Here is an 18,983-nt window from a genome sequence, read left to right on the forward strand (position 1 = left end):
CGGTGCCAGTCCCTCCCCCACTGCTCAGCCCCGGGGGGGCGGGGGCCAGGCCAAAGGCCGATGCTGCTGCTCCTCTCGTGCCGACTCTCAGAGCCCCCCCATGCCCAGGTGCTCACGCCCCTCCCACCAGCTTCCCCCATCCCGTGGCTGGGGTCAGCACCAACCTTCCCGGCTGAGCCCTCAGCCCCTTGGCAGCCCCACTCTCTTATACAGCTGGGGAAACTGAGGCACGGAGTGCCAGGGCCAGCCTAGCACTCGCAGCACTCACTGGCGCCGAGGCCAGGGAGCTCGCCCGAGACCCGTGAGGAGCGGTGGCTGGATCCTGGGGGAGAGGGGGCCCCTCACTCCCCTCCCCTGCGTTCATTGTTCTCCATTTCAGGCTCACTCCCAGGCCCCCCACCCAGGGGCCCCCCGCAGGGAGACCTCGGCCAACGCCTTGGGCCCTAGATTCACCCCGGGAAGGCCAAGCCCAGGCGTCCGGCTGCCCCGTGGGCCCAGCAGCTCACTCCCTGCAGGGCGCTGACCCACGATGGACACGGCGGTGCCAGCTCCCTGCGCCAGCTGGCATCCCGCTGCCCAGGGCGGATGAGCGGGTTGCTGGCTCTGCCCAGCGAAGATCACAGCCAAACTCCTCAGGGGCGACCCCCCAACATCCCCCAGCTCCCCCTGCCCCAGGAGCGTGGCACTAACGCGGCCTTGTGCCCCTCTCCACAGCCAACGACAAGCGGTACTGCCAGGTGGGATTCAGTGCCACCGTCACCCACGTGAGTACGGCCCGGGGGCGCCCAGGGCTGCAGAGCTCCATGGTGGTGGGGAGGGCCCATGGAAACAGGTGCCCATGAGTGTGTGTGCGCATGGGGGGGCGCATGTGCCCATGGGGGGTGCCCGTGGGGGGGCGCATGTGCCTAGGGGGGGGGGCCTGTGGGGGGGGCGCATGTGCCTATGGGGTGCCCGTGGGGGCACATGAGCCCATGGGGTGCCCGTGGGGGCTGTACGTGCCCGTTGGGCCTGTCCGTGGGGTGCATGGGGTATGTGCACATGTGCCCATAGGGGTGCCCGTGGGGGTGCGTGCCCGTTGGGCCTGTCCGTGGGGTGCGTGCCCATGGGGGTGCCCGTGGGGGCTTTGCGTGCCCATTGGGCCTGTCCATGGGGTGCGTGCCCATGGGGGTGCCCGTGGGGTGGGGGGTGCGTGCCCGTTGGGCCTGTCCGTGGGGGTGCGTGCCCATGGGGTGCCCGTTGGGGGTTGCGTGCCCATGGGAGGTGCCCGTGGGGTGGAGGGTGCGTGCCCGTTGGGCCTGTCCGTGGGGGTGCGTGCCCATGGGGTGCCCGTGGGGTGCGTGCCCATTGGGCCTGTCTGTGGGGGGTGCGTGTCCGTGGGGGTGCGTGCCCATGGGGGTGCCCGTGGGGTGCGTGCCCGTTGGGCCTGTCTGTGGGGTGCGTGTCCGTGGGGCGGGGTGCGTGCCCGTTGGGCCTGTCCGTGGGGTGTGTGCCCATGGGGGTGCCCATGGGGGTGCCCGTAAAGTGCCCGTTGGGCCTGTCCGTGGGGTGCGTGCCCATGGGGGTGCCCATGGGGGTGCGTGCCCGTTGGGCCTGTCCGTGGAAGTGCGTGCCCATGGGGTGCGTGCCCATGGGGTGCCCTGGGGGGGTGCGTGCCCGTTGGGCCTGTCCGTGGGGTGCGTGCCCATGGGGGGTGCCCATGGGGGGGGTGCGTGCCCGTTGGGCCTGTCCATGGGGGGGTGCGTGCCCATGGGGGGGGTGCGTGCCCATGGGGGGTGCCCGTTGGGGGGGGTGCGTGCCCGTTGGGCCTGTCCGTGGGGGGGTGCGTGCCCATGGGGGGTGCCCGTTGCGGGGGGTGCGTGCCTGGTGGGCCTGTCCGTGGGGGGGGTGCGTGCCCATGGGGGTGCCCATGGGGTGCGTGCCCGTTGGGCCTGTCCGTGGGGGGGGGTGCGTGCCCATGGGGGTGTCTCACTCAGGCCTGTCCTGTTCCCTTGCAGGCTGGCAGGCTGGTGCTGGGTGCCCCGGGAGGATACTACTTTGTGGGTAAGGGCTCTGGTTCCTGGGGGGCTCTGGGGACTGTGGGGGGAGGAGGAGCCCAGTGCCCCTTGGCATGGCTGCCATCGCCTACGCCATGGCAACGCCCCCAGGCTCCCCCCTCCGCTGTGCTGGGGGCGCTGCGCCTGCCTGTGCCCAGGGGGCTGGACTGACCCTGCCCAGCCCGTCCGTGGTGGCCCATCGTGGCTGGCAGAGGCTGCCCCCCCCGGGCCTGTAGCTCGAACCCCTCGAGCTTGGAGCAGCCCTCTCAGGCAGGGACCTGCCCACGGCACATGGGAAACGCCCCTCGTGGGACCCCCAGGCGAAGGGGATGCTGTGGGGTGGGGGTGCAGGACGGCCATGCTGGGCAGGGCCCCCTCCTTCTCTCACCCTCCCTCACGGGCGGCCTGGCTGTTCCCCCAGGGCTGATCTACTCGGTCAATCTGTCGGCAGTGGTGTCCCACGCCCACGCCGGCGCCCTGCTCTGGTCCGTGGCCCCGGAGCAGGTCACGGAGGACATGTACGAGGAGTACGATGACGCCTACCGAGGTGAGTGCAGCCTGTCCCAGCAACCTGCCTCCCCCAGCAGCCTCGGGGCTGGGCCCGGGAGAGACTGACTGTCCCCGGTGCCAGCAGGGCCCTGGCAGGGTCCTCACTGCCCCCGGTCTAAGCACCAGGCCCCACTCCCCTCCCAGAGCCGGGGAGAGAACCCAGGAGTCCTGGCTCCCAGCCACCCCCCGCTCTGCCCCACCAGCCCCCACTCCCCTCCCAGAGCTGGGGAGAGAACCCAGGAGTCCTGGCTCCCAGCCCCCAGCCCTGCTCTGCCCCACCAGCCCCCACTCCCCTCCCAGAGCTGGGGAGAGAACCCAGGAGTCCTGGCTCCCAGCCCCCCCTGCTCTAACCCACCAGCCCCCACTCCCCTCCCAGAGCCGGGGAGAGAACCCAGGAGTCCGGGTTCCCAGTCCCCCCCCCCTGCTCTGCCCCACTACCAAGCGGGCTCCAGGGGCAGCAACAGGAGCAGACTTGGGTCGCCCACCCCGGCCGTGCCCATGGTGACCCCCCCTGCTAGTGGGGGGAGGGGGAGCTCAGTGCTTTGAGCATTGGCTGCTAACCCCAGGGGTGAGAGTTCAGTCCTTGAGGGGCCACTTAGGGATCGGGGGCAAAAATCTGTCTGGGGATTGGTCCTGCTCTGAGCAGGGGGTGGGACTAGAACCTCCTGGGGTCCCTTCCAGCCCTGAGATTCTAGGATTAGCCCCCACTCCCCTCCAGAGCCGGGGGGAGAGCCCAGGGGTCCTGGCTCCCCCATCCCTCCTCCCCCAGCCACTGGCATCTCCTTCCCCCGGGTGCCGGTCGTTCTGCCCTGGGCAGGGGCGTTCGAAGGGTTAACCCTGCTCCCTCTCTCTGCAGGGTACTCGGTGGCCGTGGGGGAGTTCGATGGGGACCCTGCCACGCCAGGTAGGGGATTTGCCCCCCGAACCTCTGACGCTGCACAGCGCTGTGGGGCTGCCAGCTGGGCTCCCTGGGCAGCAATACGAGCAGACGTGGCCTGTCCCCAGGGCACAGGGCTGGGAGCAGGGAGGGTGAGGGGCTCCTTGCCAGCTGCCACCCCTGGGCAAACGGGGCCTCTGCCCTCAGCAATGGCTTGCAGCCAGGAAGTCCATGCCCCCCGGGCTCCCCACACCCAAATCCCTGCCCCGGGCTCCCCCCACACCCCAATCCCCTGCCCCCCGGGCTCCCCCCACACCCAAATCCCCTGCCCCCGGCTCGCTCGCCCCAGAGTCCCTGCCCGCCAGCCCTGCTTGCCCGTTGTCCCTTCCAGCCGGGCACAGTCCTGGGGCTGTATCCGATTCTACCCTCCTCCCGAGCCTTGCCCAGAGCACCCCGTGCACCTGGCTGCCTGCTGCCCTGGTCGCTGCGTTGGCAGAGCCTGGCAGAGGTGCAGGGTCTGGCAGAGCCAGCCAGTGCCAGCCCTTCCCAGGGACGGGCAGCACCTGTTCTTGTGCCCTCTGCCCCCAGCCTGACCCCTTCAGGTCCCTCACTGGGCCCCGGGGGGGCCGGGGGCTTTGCCCTGGCTTTGGGCAGCCCTGGCCAGCGGCTCAGCACCCTCTGCCCCCGGGGCTCACGGGGCCTCTTGTGTTTCCTTCACAGAGTATGTCGTGGGCGTCCCCAACAAGAGAACCACCTGGGGGGGGGTGAGTATTGGGGGGCACCATGGGGGCCGAGCCGCTGAGCATGGGGCGGCTGGGGGAGCAGAGGTGCCATGGGTGCTCAGGGCCCTGCTCTCACGCGTGTAATTCCCTCCCTGCCCTGCAGGTGGCACCATGTGCTCCGGGTTGTGGGGGGGGGGGGTGAGTGGGGCGGCAGCAGGATCCTCCCTGCAGCTGTGGGGCTCCCAGAGACCCCTCCACACCGAGCACCTGAATGGGCCACCCCCTATGCTGGGCTCCCGCCTCCTCCTCCCAGGAACAGGCCCCAGGGAGACACGGCAGGAGCAGCCCCCATCTCCCCAGCGCCTGGCGGGCGGGGGGCAGCCCCCATCTCCCCAGCGCCTGGCGGGCGGGGGGCAGCCCCCACCTCCCCAGCGCCTGGCGGGAGGGGGGCAGCCCCCGTCTCCCCAGCGCCTGGCCCCAGCGCCTGGCGGGCGGAGCCCCATATCCCCAGCGCCTGGCGGGCGGGGAGCGGCCCCCGTCTCCGCAGCGCCTGGCGGGAGGGGGGCAGCCCCCATCTCCCCAGCGCCTGGCGGGAGGGGAGCAGCCCCCATCTCTCTCCTGCCTGATTTGTTTCTCCCCACGGCAGGTCGAGATCTTCAGCGCTAGGAGGTCTCTGGTGCTGGTACAGAGCATCCAGAGTGAGCAGGTACCTGCCTCCCTCCCCCACCCCCTGCCCCCCCCTAAACCCCCATCCCCCAACCCCCACAAACCCCAACAAACCTCCCCCCCGCCCCAGCCAAGGGAGAGCCAGCGTCAAAGGGCCCCACTCCCAGCCCAGGGGTCTCCCACTGGGCTCCACAAACTCTTGGGCTCCCAAAGCAGTGGCCACTTTGAAAAGTTGGCCTTAGTTACCAGTCTCTGAGCAAGAGAGGCCCAGGGTTAGGTTAGCAGGGGGCTGCAGGTCGGGAGTGAGGGGCTCTGGCAGAGCTGGGTGGGACCCCAGGGCTGGGTGAGCAGGGGGCTGCGGGTCGGGAGTGAGGGGCTCTGGCAGAGCTGGGTGGGACCCCAGGGTTAGGTTAGCAGGGGCTGCGGGTCGGGAGTGAGGGGCATTGGCAGAGCTGGGGGGAGCCCAGGGCTGGGTGAGCAGGGGGCTGCGGGTCGGGGTTGACAGGCATTGGCCAGCCCAGCATGGCCCCTGCCCTCAGCCCCCCACCCCATGTCTTCCAGGTGGCGTCGTACTTTGGTCACACGGTGGCTGTTGCTGATGTGAATGGCGACGGGTAAGGAGGAGGTTGGCGCTGGCTTGGCAGCCTGCCCCCAACCACTGCCTGGGGGGGCGGCGAGGCCTCCTCACTCAGGCCTCCCATCCTGGGCACTGGCAGGGCAAGGGAGAGCCGGGCCCACGCTGGGGGGTGCCGGGGCTGCTGGGCTCCATCACCTCCAGGAGCCTCTGCTTTGCCCATGCGCATGGCACAGCCCTGTGGGGCCAGAGCCCTCTCCAGCGCCAAGGGCCGGGGGGCTCAGAGCTCCCAGGGCCCCACCGACATGCTGGGTGTGGATTGTGCAGCTGGTGAATCCGTGGGGCAGTCACGGTGCCCCGAGGAGGGGGCTGGGTCCCTGCAGGTGCTGTGCTCTGGGCTCCCCAACCAGCCTGCTTTGTCTCCCCTCATCCCCCCATGTTGGCTTCTGCTGCCCTCTGGTGCCCACCAGCCTGCACTGCGGCTGGCAGGGCCTGGCGCCGGGCGAGCAGGGGCAGGAGTGGGCAGAGCCGAGGGGGGAACCCCAGCCCCCAGCACAAGGCCCGTGTCAGCCCGGGGGGAGCCTGGGCCCCGAGGGGCCTGGGGACAGACAGACGGACGGACAGAGCTCAGGGCGTGTCCGTGTCCAGGAGCATCAGCCGCGGGGCCCAACGCGTCCCTCCTGCGGGGGGGCTGCTCCCATCCCAGCTGGCGACACACCCCGGCCGTGGGATCCTCCTTTCGTTCCGTCGGCCCCCGCGGCCTGGCGGGGAGGGGAGCCCAGAGTCCCCCCCGCCATCTGCCCCCTTTGCCACCAGGAAGGACGACATCTTGGTGGGGGCACCGCTCTACATGGAGGGCCGCTCCGACCGCAAGCTCTACGAGGTGGGGCGCGTCTACCTGTACCTGCAGCGCCGGGGCCCCCACCCCTACCGGCAGCCCACGCAGACCATGACCGGCACCGAGGTCTTCGGCCGCTTCGGCACAGCCATCGCCCCGGCGGGGGACCTGGACCAGGACGGCTACGTCGGTAACACCCGGGCGTCAGTCTGCTGGTGCTCAGGGCAGGGGGCTTTGGGGTATGAGGCTGGCTGGGTCTGGGGCAGGGCACCTGGGGTGCCCATCAGCACCAGACTGAGCCCAGGGGGGAGCTGTGCCCCAGTGGTGGGGGGTGCCCAGGGGCAGGGAGCAGGGCAATGACCCAGCAGCCTCCGCGGGACAGTCACTGGCAGGCTGGGAGGCAGCCCTGGCTGGCCGAGCCCCAGGTCTCAAAGTGCTCGCAGGGCGGAAGAGCTGAGTCCTGCTCTATAGCTGGGGAACCGGAGGCCAAGCGACGAGTCGCTCGTAGCCACACACAGTAGCAGAGCCAGGAACAGTCCTGACTCTCAGCCCCCCGCCCCGCTCAACTCTAACCACTAGTCCCAACTCCTCTCCCAGAGCCGGGGATCGAAGCCTGGCTCCCAGCCCCCACGCTGCCCCCCGAGCCCTGGGTCCCCTTCTAGTCTGGGGCCTGTCGCTGCCCCCGGGGATGAGGAGCGACTGGTGCCTGAGGCAGCTGTGCTCGGGGCTCAGCTGCTCTGGCCGGGGCCGGCTGTCCTGTCCCCTCAGACGTGGCGGTGGGGGCTCCGTTCGCCGGGAGCGGCCGTGTGCTCATCTTCAGGGGGTTCAGCGAGGGGCTCCGCACGCCGGCCTCGCAGGTGCTGGAGAGCCCCTTCCCCGGCCGGGCTGCCTTCGGCTTCTCCGTGCGCGGCGCCACCGACATCGACGCCAACGGGTACCCAGGTACGGCCGCCCCCCCGGCCCCCAGCCCCGGCCCACGGGGTCACCGGCCTGGAGCTGGCCAGGGCCTGTGGCCCAGACCCTTTGGGGAGGGAGAGAAGTGTGTGGGGAAGAGGGTTCAGCCTCCACCTCCCCCCGGACTCCCCTCCCGTGCCGGGCGCCGCCCCCTGGGCCCCCCCGGCCCCTCCCCCTCCCGTGCCGGGCGCCGCCCCCTGGGCCCCCCGGCCCCTCCTCCCGTGCCGGGCGCCGCCCCTGGGCCCCTGCGCCCTCCTCCCGTGCCGGGCACCGCCCCTGCCTCTGCCCCCCCTCCCGTGCCGGGCACCGCCCCCTGGGCCCCCCCGGCCCCTCCCCCTCCCGTGCCGGGCGCCACCCCCTGGGCCCCCCCGACCCCTCCCCCTCCCGTGCCGGGCGCCGCCCCTGGGCCCCGGCCCCTCCTCCCGTGCCGGGCGCTGCCCCTGGGCCCCCGGCCCCTCCCTCCCGTGCCGGGCGCTGCCCCTGGGCCCCCGGCCCCTCCTCCCGTGCTGGGCGCCGCCCCCCGGCCTCTGCGCCCCGCCCCCCTCCCGGGCCGGGCGCCGCCCCTGGCCTCTGTGCCCCTCCTCCCGTGCCGGGCGCCGCCCCCGGCCTCTGCGCCCTTCCTCCGTGCCGGGCGCCGCCCCGGCCTCTGCGTCCCTCCCCCTCCCGTGCCGGGCACCGCCCCCGGCCTTCTGCGCCCTCCTCCCGTGCCTGGCACCGCCCCGGCTTCTGCGCCCTCCCTCCGTGCCGGGCGCCGCCCCCCGGCCTCTGCGCCCCTCCCCCCTCCCGTGCCGGGCGCCGCCCCCCGGCCTCTGCGCCCCTCCCCCTCCCGTGCTGGGCGCTGCCCCCTGGGCCCCCCCTGCCATGCCGGCTGCTGCCCCCTGGGCTCCCGTCCCGTGTCGGCCACTGCCCGCTCCTCCTGGGTCACCCCGTGCTGGGTGCCGTCCCCTGAGAAATGCTGAACACCCTCCCTAGCAGGGTGCGGCTCTCTGGGCCCTGGAGCCCTGGCTCCCCGCCCCGGCTCCTGCTGGCAGCTTTGCCACACAGCTGAGCTGGCAGGATCCTGTGGCCGCCCCGTGACGCCTGCTTGTGTCCCCAGATGTGCTGGTTGGGGCGTTCGGCGCCAGCAAGGTGGCCGTGTACAGGTGGGTGCCCATGGCTGGCTGGGCGGGGGAGGGGGGTGAGTACCCAGGGGCCCTGTGCACCAGCTGCACCCAGAGCCAGCAGCTGAAGTCAGTAGGGGCTGCTGCCCCCAGGATCGGGGCCCGGAGCCCTGGTTGGGTCTGGGAGGGGTCTGTAGCCTGGTGCCCAGCACAGACCCTGCCCTGGCACCAAGCAGCCCCCCCCCATTGCATAACACCTCCCCCAGTGCCTGGGTTCCCAGCTGTGGGGCGGTGGCTGGCACAGACCCAGCCCCTCCTCCCTGCCAGCCGCCCCTGCCCTGGGGATAACAGCCTGCTGCTGCTGCCGGCCCGGCCCACGGAGCTTCTCCGACTGCGCAGACTTCAGGCCCTGGGGTTGTTGCTCCTCGCGGCTGGGCTGGGCCCAGCTCTGATCCCAGGCGTCCCTCTTGCTTGCCCCAGGGATGGCGTTGCCCCCTCCCTGCCTGCTGGCCCTGATATGACAGAGCCAGCGCCGGTCCCCTGGCTTTGACTGGCTTGATGGTGCCCACAGAGCCCAGCCCGTGGTGGTGGCCAGTAGCCAGCTGTTAGTGCCAGATGTGCTGAACCCCGAGGAGAAGACCTGCACTGTCGACAGGAGCCCTGTCAGCTGGTGAGCAAAGGGGACGGGGGGCGTGTTCTGGGTGGATGCAGGGCTGGAGAGGGGCAGCTAAGGGACCAGGAGCTGCTGGCTCCTTCCCCCCACAAATGCCAGGCAAAGCCCTCACCAGCCTGTCGTCCCCCCGCAGCTTCCCCGTCCAGCTGTGCGTGCGCATCAGGGGGAAGAGCCTCCCGGAGAGCATGAGTGAGTGACAGTGCGGGGGCCAGTGCGGGGGCCAGTGTGGCCAGGAGTCGGGGCGGGGATGGAGGCCGGGTGGGTACAGCCAGGAGCCGGGGGTGGGGATGGAGGCCGGGGCAGCGTGGCCAGGAGTCGGGGGCGGGGATGGAGGCTGGGGCGGCGTGGCCAGGAGCCGGGGATGGAGGCCGAGGCGGCGTGGCCAGGAGCCGGGGGAGGATGGAGGCCGGGTGGCGTGGCCAGGAGCCGGGGATGGGCCAGGAGCCGGGGAGGGGATGGAGGCTGGGGCGGCGTGGCCAGGAGCCGGGGATGGAGGCCGGGGTCGGTACAGCCAGGAGCCGGGGGGCCATTGTGACGGGCTCGGTCACAGAGATCCCCCTGGGCCTGTCACCTGACGTGCTGAAATTCCCTGAGCCCGTTTTCCCTGCCAGCCTGGGCCGCCAGGCCCTTGTCTCGCTGAGCCAGACAGGCCAGGCTGCTGCCAGCCAGAGCCAGGGTCTGGTCCCGCTCCCAAAGCTGCAGCCTGTAACCACCAACGGCTCTGCAGTTACTTCTCTCCAGCACCCAGACACCCCGTTCCCCAGAGAAATCCGTTCTGCTCTGTACGGGGCAAACTCATAAATTGTCCCCCCCCGACACTGAGCGAGGGAGGTGCCCAGCTCTTTGCTCCCCCAATGTTAATCACTGACTCTGGGGTTATTAATAAGCAAATGTGATTTAATTAAATACAGACAGTGGGATTTAAGTGGTTTCAAGTAATAACAGACAGAACAAAGTAAGTCACCAAGCAAAATAAAGCAAAAACACGCACGTCTCAGCCGAATACACTAAGAAACTGAGTTCAGGTAAATCTCACCCTCAGAGATGTGCCAATGAGCTTCTTTCACAGACTAGACTCCTTCCTGGCCTGGGCCCGATCCTTTCCCCGGGACAGTCCTCGTTAGCTCCAGCTCAGGGGTCCGCAGGGGATTTCTCATGACTAGCAGCCCCCTTTGTCCTGTCCGCCCCCTGTTATAGCTTTGGCACAAGGCGGGAACCCTCTGTCTCTCTGGGTCCCCCCCCCCCATGAAAAAGTACCAGAGTTAAGATGGATTTTATTATCCAGTGACATGGTCACATGTCCTGTGAGAGCCCTGGGCCCCGTCCCCCCGGGGTGAAGGTAAATAACCCACTTACAGCCAGTTGGCCTAGTCGCTGGGAGCCATGGAGATGCCAATAGCGCCTCCGAGGAACATTCTTGTATGTGAAGCTAGAAATGGGCAGTGAGCCATTCATAGACCTGGGCTGAGCACGCTCAGTCATGAGACCGGACAAGGGACCCTGTGCGTGACGCATGGTCCAGTGAGCTCAGGTTCACGCGCAGAAGCAGATTGCCATAAACCGTGGAGCGCCACGTCGCGGCAGGGCTGGGGGCCAAGGGGCAGCGTGTGCACCGGGGATGGTGGCATGGGGCTGGGGCCATGGGTTGGCACGGGCACCGCCAGGGGGCCAGAGCCAGGGGCGGTGGCATGGGTGCCAGGGACGTGATCTAGAGGGCAGCATGGGCACTGGCAGCTTGGTGACGGGGGGCACTGCGGCCTCCCCTCCCCCGCTGACCCTCTGCTCCCCAGGGCTGGCCGCCGACCTGCAGCTGGACCGGCTGAAGCCCAAGTCGGGGCGAAGGGTCTGGGAGCTGCAGACGCACCAGGCAGACCGGAGACTGGAGCTGCAGCTATCAAGGGCGGTGCCACTCGCTTGCCAGAATCTCACAGCCTACCTGCGGGTACGGGGGGCTCAGGGCAGGGGCTGCTCCAGGCACCCCAGGGTGGCTCCTGGCCGAGCCACATCCCAGCTCTCACAACCCCCCTTTAGGTGCCAGCCCCTGGTCCCGCTCGGCCTTGGCCACTGAGCCCCTGGGCCCAGCCTCCTGCAACCCCAAGTTGTGCCCGCGGGTCCGGCTGAGCCGGGCTCCTGGCAGCGATGCGGCCAGCGCGCCCCAGCGGGGGTTACGGGCCCATCAGGCTGATTGGTCGCCTAGGCCCCGCCTGGGACACCCCAGGGCCGGGCACCCCTTGGCTGGGTGGGTTGTCCCAGAGCACGGCACCAGCAGCGACCACTTGGTGGGCTCCAACTCTCACCTGCACACCCGGCCCCTTCAGCTCCAGCCCCAGCCCCAGCCTGGGCTCTGCCCCACGGCCACGGGCACTGGCCCGCTGACCCCCGTGCAGATCCGGGTCCGTCTCAACCAGCTCCTTAGCGACTCTTCGCTCCAGCTGGGTGGGGTGACGCCCCCTACGGCTGTTTGCTCTGAGAGCATCATACACCTGCTCCCCCCAGGCACTCCATAGCCTACAGGGGAAACCGAGGCACGTGTCGGGGGGACAGAAATATTACCAAAAATTCCCATTTGGTCACGTCTCTGTCCCGCGGGCTCAGGGGGCCAGGGCAGCCGCCCTTGGTCCTAGTGGGAAGGGTTCACAGTGTGCCTGGGCTGAGACCTGCAGGGGGTGGGGGGCACCCAGCCCGGCCTCAGCAAGCTCCTCTCCCCTCCACCCCAGGACGAGGCTGATTTCAAGGACAAGCTGAGCCCCATCGTTGTGAGCCTGGCGCTGACCCTGGCAGCTGGGCTGGGCACCGAGGAGCTGGGACTGGTGCTCTATGGGCAGACGGTGGTTCAGGAGCAGGTGTGCCAGCCCAATGCCCCTCAACCCCGACCCGCAGCCCCCGACTATCCCCGCCCTCGGCTCCCCCCATGAGCCCGACCCGCAGCCCCTGCTGTCCCCGCCCTCGGCTCCCCCATGAGCCCGACCCGCAGCCCCTGCTGTCCCCGCCCTCGGCTCCCCCATGAGCCCGACCCGCAGCCCCTGCTGCCCCCGCCCTCGGCTCCCCCATGAGCCCGACCCGCAGCCCCTGCTGTCCCCGCCCTCGGCTCCCCCATGAGCCCGACCCGCAGCCCCTGCTGCCCCGCCTCGGCTCCCCATGAGCCCGACCCGCAGCCCCTGCTCTCCCGCCTCGGCTCCCCCATGAGCCCGACCCGCAGCCCCTGCTCTCCCCGCCCTCGGCTCCCCCATGAGCCCGACCCGCAGCCCCTGCTCTCCCCGCCCTCGGCTCCCCCATGAGCCCGACCCGCAGCCCCTGCTCTCCCCGCCCTCGGCTCCCCCATGAGCCCGACCCGCAGCCCCTGCTGTCCCAGTCCTAGCCTTTCCCCCAGCTCTGCTGGTGCCCCTCAGTCCCGCCCTGGCCTCAGCCTCTCCTCTTCCCGCTGGGCTCTCCGGGGCAGAGCGGTGCCAGGGCTGGGGCCCTGTGGCCTCGCTGGCGGTGAGGCTGAAGAACTGCTCTTGCTTTGTGTTCTGCCTGGCCCCAGACACGAATCGTGCTGGACTGCGGCGAGGACAACGTCTGCGTCCCAGAGCTGCGCCTTGCCGCCCGCACGTAAGCACCGATTGAGCTGAAGCCAGGTCCATCCTCAGGCCGCTGGGCGGGGGTCAGGAAGGAATTTCCTTCCCTGCCGTGCTGCAGCATTCAGTGCATGGGGGGATTCGGCTGGTGCTGGCAGGACACGGGACTGATGGACCGAGCTGCCCTGCTGATCCCTAGGGCTCGCAAGGGCTTGTTCCCCATTGGCTGTGGTCCACTTTCGGTCAGCTCCCACTGGCCGACACAGCGTAGGTGGCTCCTATTGGCCAAGCCCTGGATTCCTCTGGGTCGGGCCAGGGCTCAGGCTCCTTCCCTCCATCTCTCAGGCCCGTGGCCCAGCTGTTCATCGGGGCTGAGAACGTGGTTCATATCCTGGCTGATGCCACCAACGCGGGCGAAGGCGCCTTCGAGGCCGAGCTGCGGCTGCAGCTGCCACGCGACGCCCACTATCAGAAAGCCACCAGCAACCTCCAGGTACGGGTGGGCTCCCAGAGGGCACTGCGGTGCTGGCACCTTTCCCCCGCTGCAGGGAATCACTGGGTAAAGGGGTCCCCTCCCCCAGCAGGTGGAAGGGGGCCACCCCAGAGCTCTCCATGGGGTGCCAGGTGACACCCTGCTGCAGTTGCAGTCACACCCTCTGTGGTCTCCATGGCTCTGCCATTGCATTGTCTGCCCTGTGCCGTCAATGGGGTTTGAACCCTGGACCTACAGCCTTGCCCTCTGCCACGGGGTCACTCCCTTAGCTGGCTGCAGTGGGAGGTTGTTATCCTGCAGTGAATGCTGCACTCATTTTGGTTCAGAGCGGGTCTGGGATGGGGAGCTCCCATGCAGGTGTGTCCGGGCCCCGTCCAGCCCCCACCTCCCCCCACAGTGAAAGTCCTCAGTCTCCTGCCCCCAGCCACTCCCTGCTGCCCCCGTGGTAACCCCCTGCCTCTGTACCCTGGCCGTAGGGGCTGGAGAAGCTGATCTGTAACCTCAAGAAGGAGAACGAGACACGTGTGGTGATCTGCGAGCTGGGGAACCCCATGAAGAGTGGGACCAAGGTAGGGGCCTTTCCTCCCCGCCATGCGCCACCCATCACTGGTGCCTCTGAGCTGCCCTTCCCGTGGGTGATGGGCCCCTGGCAGGACACGCCCACACTCACCAGCTCCTGGGCGCTTCGCACTGTCCGTTGGTGATGGAAGTACCCCAGCCTGGTGGTGCCCGGAGCTGGGATGGGGATTTGCCCGTGCCCCTGGCCGAGGAGCCCTGCCCGTGCTCCTGGCCGGGGAGCCCTGCCCGTGCCCCTGGCCGAGGAGCCCTGCCCGTGCCCCCGGCCGAGGAGCCCTGCCCGTGCCCCCGGCCGGGGAGCCCTGCCCGTGCCCCCCGGCCGGGGAGCCCTGCCCGTGCCCCGGCCGAGAGCCCTGCCCGTGCCCCGGCCGGGAGCCCTGCCCGTGCCCCGGCCGAGGCCCTGCCCGTGCCCCCGGCCGAGGAGCCCTGCCCGTGCCCTCCGTGCGAGAGCCCTGCCCGTGCCCCCGGCCGAGCCCTGCCCGTGCCCCCGGCCGGGAGCCCTGCCCGTGCCCCGGCGGGAGCCCGTGCCCCCGGCCGAGGAGCCCTGCCCGTGCCCCCGGCCGAGGCCCTGCCCGTGCCCTCTGGCCGAGGAGCCCTGCCCGTGCCCCGGCCGGGAGCCCTGCCGTGCCCCTGGCCGAGGAGCCCTGCCCGTGCCCCCGGCCGAGGAGCCCTGCCCCTGCCCCCGGCCGGGAGCCCTGCCCGTGCCCCGGCCGAGGAGCCCTGCCCGTGCCCCCGGCCGAGGAGCCCTGCCCGTGCCCCCGGCCGAGGAGCCCTGCCCGTGCCCCCTGGCCGAGGAGCCCTGCCCGTGCCCCAGGCCGGGGACCCCAGCCCGGGCCCGCGGCCGGGGAGCCCTGCCCGTGCCCCCCGGCCGGGGAGCCCCGCCCGTGCCCCCCGGCCGGGGAGCCCTGCCCGTGCCCCCCGGCCGAGGAGCCCTGCCCGTGCCCCCCGGCCGAGGAGCCCTGCCCGTGCCCCTGGCCGAGGAGCCCTGCCCGTGCCCCCGGCCGAGGAGCCCTGCTCATGCTCTCTGGCCGAGGAGCCCTGCCCGTGCCCCCTGGCCGAGAAGCCCTGCCCGTGCCCCTGGCCGAGGAGCCCTGCCCGTGCCCCCGGCCGAGGAGCCCTGCTCATGCTCTCTGGCCGTGCAGACACCAGCTCCCCTCTCCCTGCAGATCGCTGTGGACATGGCGCTCAGCGTCAGTAACCTGGAGGACGCCGGCGACACCATCGAGTTCCAGCTGCAGCTGTGGAGGTGATGGAGGTGCCCCCTCCCCCCCATAGCAGTCTTGAGTGCCCGGCTCCCTGAGCCACCCCCGGGCCCTGCTGGCCGGCCTGGGACGCTCCTTTCACCCCACCCATTGGTCACTCTGGGGCAGAGCCCCGGCAGGGCCCCAGGGCCCGCCCCGCTGCCGGCCTGCCCCAGCCCAGAGCAGTGGGGAAGGCCCAGGGATCTCAAAGCGCTTTGGGAATGTTACCAAATTAGCCTTTCCGGGAACGGGCAGCCCCAGGTTGCACAGGAGTGGAAGCAGGAATGGGACCCAGGAGTCCTGGGGCCCAGTTCCCAGCTCTAGCCACTAGCCCGTGTTCCCTCCCAGGCCAGGAATCGGATCCAGGAGTCCCCATCCCCTGCTGTAGCCCCTCACTCCAGTCGCCTCTGCCCGGCTCTGTCCCAGCAGGGCCCTGCCGGGCGCTGCGGTTGACCTGGCTTTTCCCCTTTGGCCGCAGCAAGAATAGCCACAGCCCCCACAGCAACATGGAGCGGGTGCAGATCCCCATCAAGGCCGCCGCGCTGCTGGACCTGCGAGGGTGAGGGGGCCGTGGGCTCGGGGGATCAGCAGAGTGGGCCTGGTGCCTTGGGGGGGGTCCCTGGCACGGCTGGGATCCAGAGCGGGGTGGGGTCGGGCAGCGGCCGTGGCTGAGATTGCCTGGGCTGGTACTGGCTCAGTGCCCAGTCGCACCGCTCAATGCCACCTCGTGCCTCCAACTGCACCTCTGGCAGGGCCGGGGTTAGCACCATGTGGCCTCCCTCTGCTCCGCGAGCCCTGCAGAGCCTGGGGCCAGCCGGACCCTGCACTCGAAAGTGGGAGCCCTCAGCCTGCTCGCCTTGGCTCCCACAGGAATTCGCTGCCAGCCACCGTGGTGCTGCCACTGGCGGGCTGGGAACTGGCGGAGGGCAGCCGCCGGCTGGAGGACCACGGGCCCAAGGTGGAGCACGTCTATCAGGTACAGCCCCAGTGCACGGGGCCACAGGGCGGGCTTGGCCTCCTTCCCTCACCCGGAGCCGGGCAATGGGCCCCCTAGTCCTGCCCCCGCTGCCAGATGTTTCGCAGCAACGCCCCCCGCACACGCGCTGGTACGGTCACACACACACACAGGTACACATCCACACACACATGTAGCCCCATGCCCACCCACTGTACACTGACACGTGTGGATCCCCACACATGTGCACTGGTACACACACACCTGTGGATGCTGGTACACTTCCCCTCCCCGCATGCACACATGCTGGTACACCCACACCCATACATGCTGGTACACAAACACGTGTCCACCCACACATGTGCATGCACACGCAGGTACACCCCCCACACACGCACTCTGTTCCATACTGCCCTCACGTGCTCCATTCGGCACTGCCAGTGCTGGGGAGCTGGCCCAGGCGCGCCCCCTCCCCCTGGCTGCCCTGTTGCAAGCCGCCCCCATCACCTGTATGTCCAGTCCCGTCCCACCCCCCAGCACTTTATTTACAGTGTCACGTCCCAGCCCCATCAGGCTTTTCCCAAGCGTCGGCGTCCTCCTAGGCTCAGGTGAGGGGGGGAGGGAGGAGTCACCTCGCTGGGACTCTGGGTTTCCAGATCCCCGCTTCCTCCTCCCGGTTAACAGCCCCCAGCTGATAAGCTGGCTCCCCTTGCTAGCAGGTTAATGACCCCACCCTGCACATTCTCTTATTAGGATCTATGTCCTATTGCCTCGATAGAAATCCATGGGACGCCCACACCTGGACCACGGCGTGCAGATGTGGTCACCCCATCTCAAAAAAAAATATTGGAATTGGACACGGTTCAGACGAGGGCAACGGAAACGATTAGGGGTCTGGAGCAGCGTCTGTATGAGGAGCGATTACATGTAGCCCCCCAGCGAGAGCCTGAGACTCGCTGCCAGGGCTGGTTTACAGTGTAGATGCCCCCTAACTCTGGTGGGGACCGAGCCTGTTAGAGAACCAGGAGGCAACCCCGCAACTCCTGTCTCCCCCCTTCCTCCCGCTGCCTCCCTCCAGCGCGGCGCCCCTCTCCCCACCCAGCATTACTCCCCTCTCCTCTCCTCTCCTCCCCAAGCTGCACAACCAGGGCCCTGGCACCGTGAGCCAAGCGGAGCTGCGGGTGGAGTTCCCGAACCAGTTCCAGGGCGACTTCTTGCTGTACATGATGGAGCTCAGCACAGAGGGGAGGATCAACTGCTCCAGCCCCACGGGGCTCAACCCTCTGGGGGTAGGAGCGGGGATCTGCAGCACCGGCAGGGGGGTGGGGCGGCTGCTACCAGGCCGTGAGCCCCTGCTCTGCCAGCTCCAGCACTAGCAGAAAGGCCCCTCGTCACCATCCCAGCTCTGCTGCCAGGCACCTGTCCCTCCATGAGCCAGAGTGGATGGGAGCTGGGGGCAGCGCAGGCTGCATGGGGCCCAAAGGGAGGGGGTGACGGGTGAGATGGAGCATGTGGTCGGAGTGCACCTGCCAGGCTCTGATGTGGGATCTTCCCAGGTGCCGGCAGGCAAAGCGGCTCCAGTCCCGCTGTCCCAGCCAGCTGCCAGCCTGTGGGGCTGCACTGTCCATGTGCAGTTGTGCTGGGAGCAGAGCCGGCCCAGCTCCACCAAGCTGCAGGGCGGGAGCCCTGGGTGGAGCCGGTCGGAGGTTTCCGAGGAAGCAGAGTTTAGTTGGAGGCTGCATTTCCACAGAAAGCAGGCGGTTTCCCGGCGGGTCGGTTGGGAGTCCAGGCTTGCAGCTCTAGGGGAGCCGTGGGGTCCCCAGCCCTGGGGCAGTCCGCGTGCCAGCTGCTGACAGACATAGATGGCCATGAGTCTTCTTACTTTCCCTGCTGCTCACCACTGAACAGCAGCTGTGATCCCTTCCCATCAGTTTTAGTCCCGAGCTGCGGGGCCCTGGGAGCAGAGTCTGGCCTGGAAACCCAGGGCTGGTGTTTCCTAAGCGAACTCGTTTGCAATTTCCAGTTTGAAGGAAATTTCCAAATATCAAAGCTCCCCAAGAACTGGTTCCACTGGGCAGCGTCTGGGGGGTCTGCCCAGGCTGCCGGGAGTGCTGGGCTGGTGTGGAGGGGCCGAGGGGGACTGAGAAATCCCAGAGCTGGTTTGGTACGGAGGCTGGTCCATAGGGCCCAGCCCTGTGGCACTGGGATGTGGAGATGAGGCCTGTCCCCTCTTGTTCCAGCTGGAGGGCCAGAAACCAACGGCCTCCCCTGGCCACAACATGAGCTACCAGCTGGTCCACAGGCGGGAGCGACGGGAGGCGGACAAGGCCGAGGCAGGCCCAGGCACTCTCAGGGAGCCCACCCTGGTGGTAAGGAGAAGGGGGGTGTCTGCCAGGAGACCCAGCACTGTGCAGAGACAATCTGGGGGGAGCAGAGAGCCCCTGGTGAGGGGAAGGCAGTGTCCCGAGGGCTTTACACACACAGGGTGGCTGCAAAGGGGGGGTGGGGAGGGATCTAGGTCAGATAGCAGTTTAGGGCCTGCAGCAGGGCATGGCTGGGAGACCAGGCAGACTCTGTGGGCAGTATGGACTGCGCTGTCAAGGGAGACAGCTCCGTGCCTGCTCCCCGAGCGGCCACACACCCGCTGGGCCGGCATCTTCCTTCCCTCCTGCCCTGCCCCCCATCTGCTCTGGAGCTGGGTGGTTCTGGTGGGACCCAACTGTGAGTGCCAATTGCTTCAAGCAGGGCAGTTCCAGCCCAAGGCAAAGCAAACCAGCCAGGCAGAGAGGACTGTGGTTTTACCCCACTGGCTACACACCACAAGTCACACAAGCAATTCCCTTAGACACTCCAGTTTCCCAGTATCACCACCAGCGCCACTCGTTATGGAGACGAATGGTTATGAAAACCAACACCCCAGTAAAAGAAAAAAGGTTCTCCCGATCCCAAAGGACCAAGCCCCAGACCCAGGTCAATCTACAAGTCAGATCTTACCCACAAATCACGCTGGTGCCAATTCTTTAGAATCTAAAGTCTAAAGGTTTATTCATAAAAAGAAAAAGACAGAGATGAGAGCTAGAATTGGTTAAATGGAATCAATTACATCCAGTACTGGCAAAGTTCTTGGTTCAGGCTTGTAGCAGTGATGGAGTAAACTGCAGGTTTAAATCAAGTC

The 18,983-nt window shown here is 68.9% G+C and overlaps 1 protein-coding gene across 5 annotated transcripts in view; it reads left to right on the forward strand.

Moving 5' to 3' along the window:
* The window catches only part of ITGA2B (integrin subunit alpha 2b), a 49,954-nt gene that overhangs the window by 12,755 nt on the left and 18,216 nt on the right, over positions 1–18,983 (forward strand). For 4 of the 5 annotated variants that reach the window (XR_005589301.1, XR_005589300.1, XM_039504276.1 and 1 more), the window contains exons 5-26: positions 715–764; positions 1,995–2,040; positions 2,455–2,580; positions 3,439–3,486; positions 4,180–4,223; positions 4,828–4,887; positions 5,409–5,461; positions 6,238–6,449; positions 7,028–7,201; positions 8,310–8,355; positions 8,885–8,983; positions 9,120–9,175; positions 10,777–10,928; positions 11,704–11,829; positions 12,510–12,577; positions 12,889–13,036; positions 13,513–13,605; positions 14,779–14,858; positions 15,332–15,412; positions 15,724–15,829; positions 16,945–17,097; positions 18,049–18,177. Coding sequence is in view for 3 of the 5 variants with exons in the window: in XM_039504276.1 (XP_039360210.1) it covers positions 715–764; positions 1,995–2,040; positions 2,455–2,580; positions 3,439–3,486; positions 4,180–4,223; positions 4,828–4,887; positions 5,409–5,461; positions 6,238–6,449; positions 7,028–7,201; positions 8,310–8,355; positions 8,885–8,983; positions 9,120–9,175; positions 10,777–10,928; positions 11,704–11,829; positions 12,510–12,577; positions 12,889–13,036; positions 13,513–13,605; positions 14,779–14,858; positions 15,332–15,412; positions 15,724–15,829; positions 16,945–17,097; positions 18,049–18,177 (2,150 nt within the window). In the remaining 2 variants the exon portion in view is untranslated. The remainder of the gene's footprint in view (positions 1–714; positions 765–1,994; positions 2,041–2,454; positions 2,581–3,438; positions 3,487–4,179; positions 4,224–4,827; positions 4,888–5,408; positions 5,462–6,237; positions 6,450–7,027; positions 7,202–8,309; positions 8,356–8,884; positions 8,984–9,119; positions 9,176–10,776; positions 10,929–11,703; positions 11,830–12,509; positions 12,578–12,888; positions 13,037–13,512; positions 13,606–14,778; positions 14,859–15,331; positions 15,413–15,723; positions 15,830–16,944; positions 17,098–18,048; positions 18,178–18,983) is intronic. The other variant, XM_039504278.1, reaches the window with a different exon arrangement.

Source organism: Mauremys reevesii, linkage group 17 (assembly GCF_016161935.1).
Source record: "Mauremys reevesii isolate NIE-2019 linkage group 17, ASM1616193v1, whole genome shotgun sequence".
NCBI classification, from domain to species: Eukaryota; Metazoa; Chordata; order Testudines; family Geoemydidae; genus Mauremys; species Mauremys reevesii.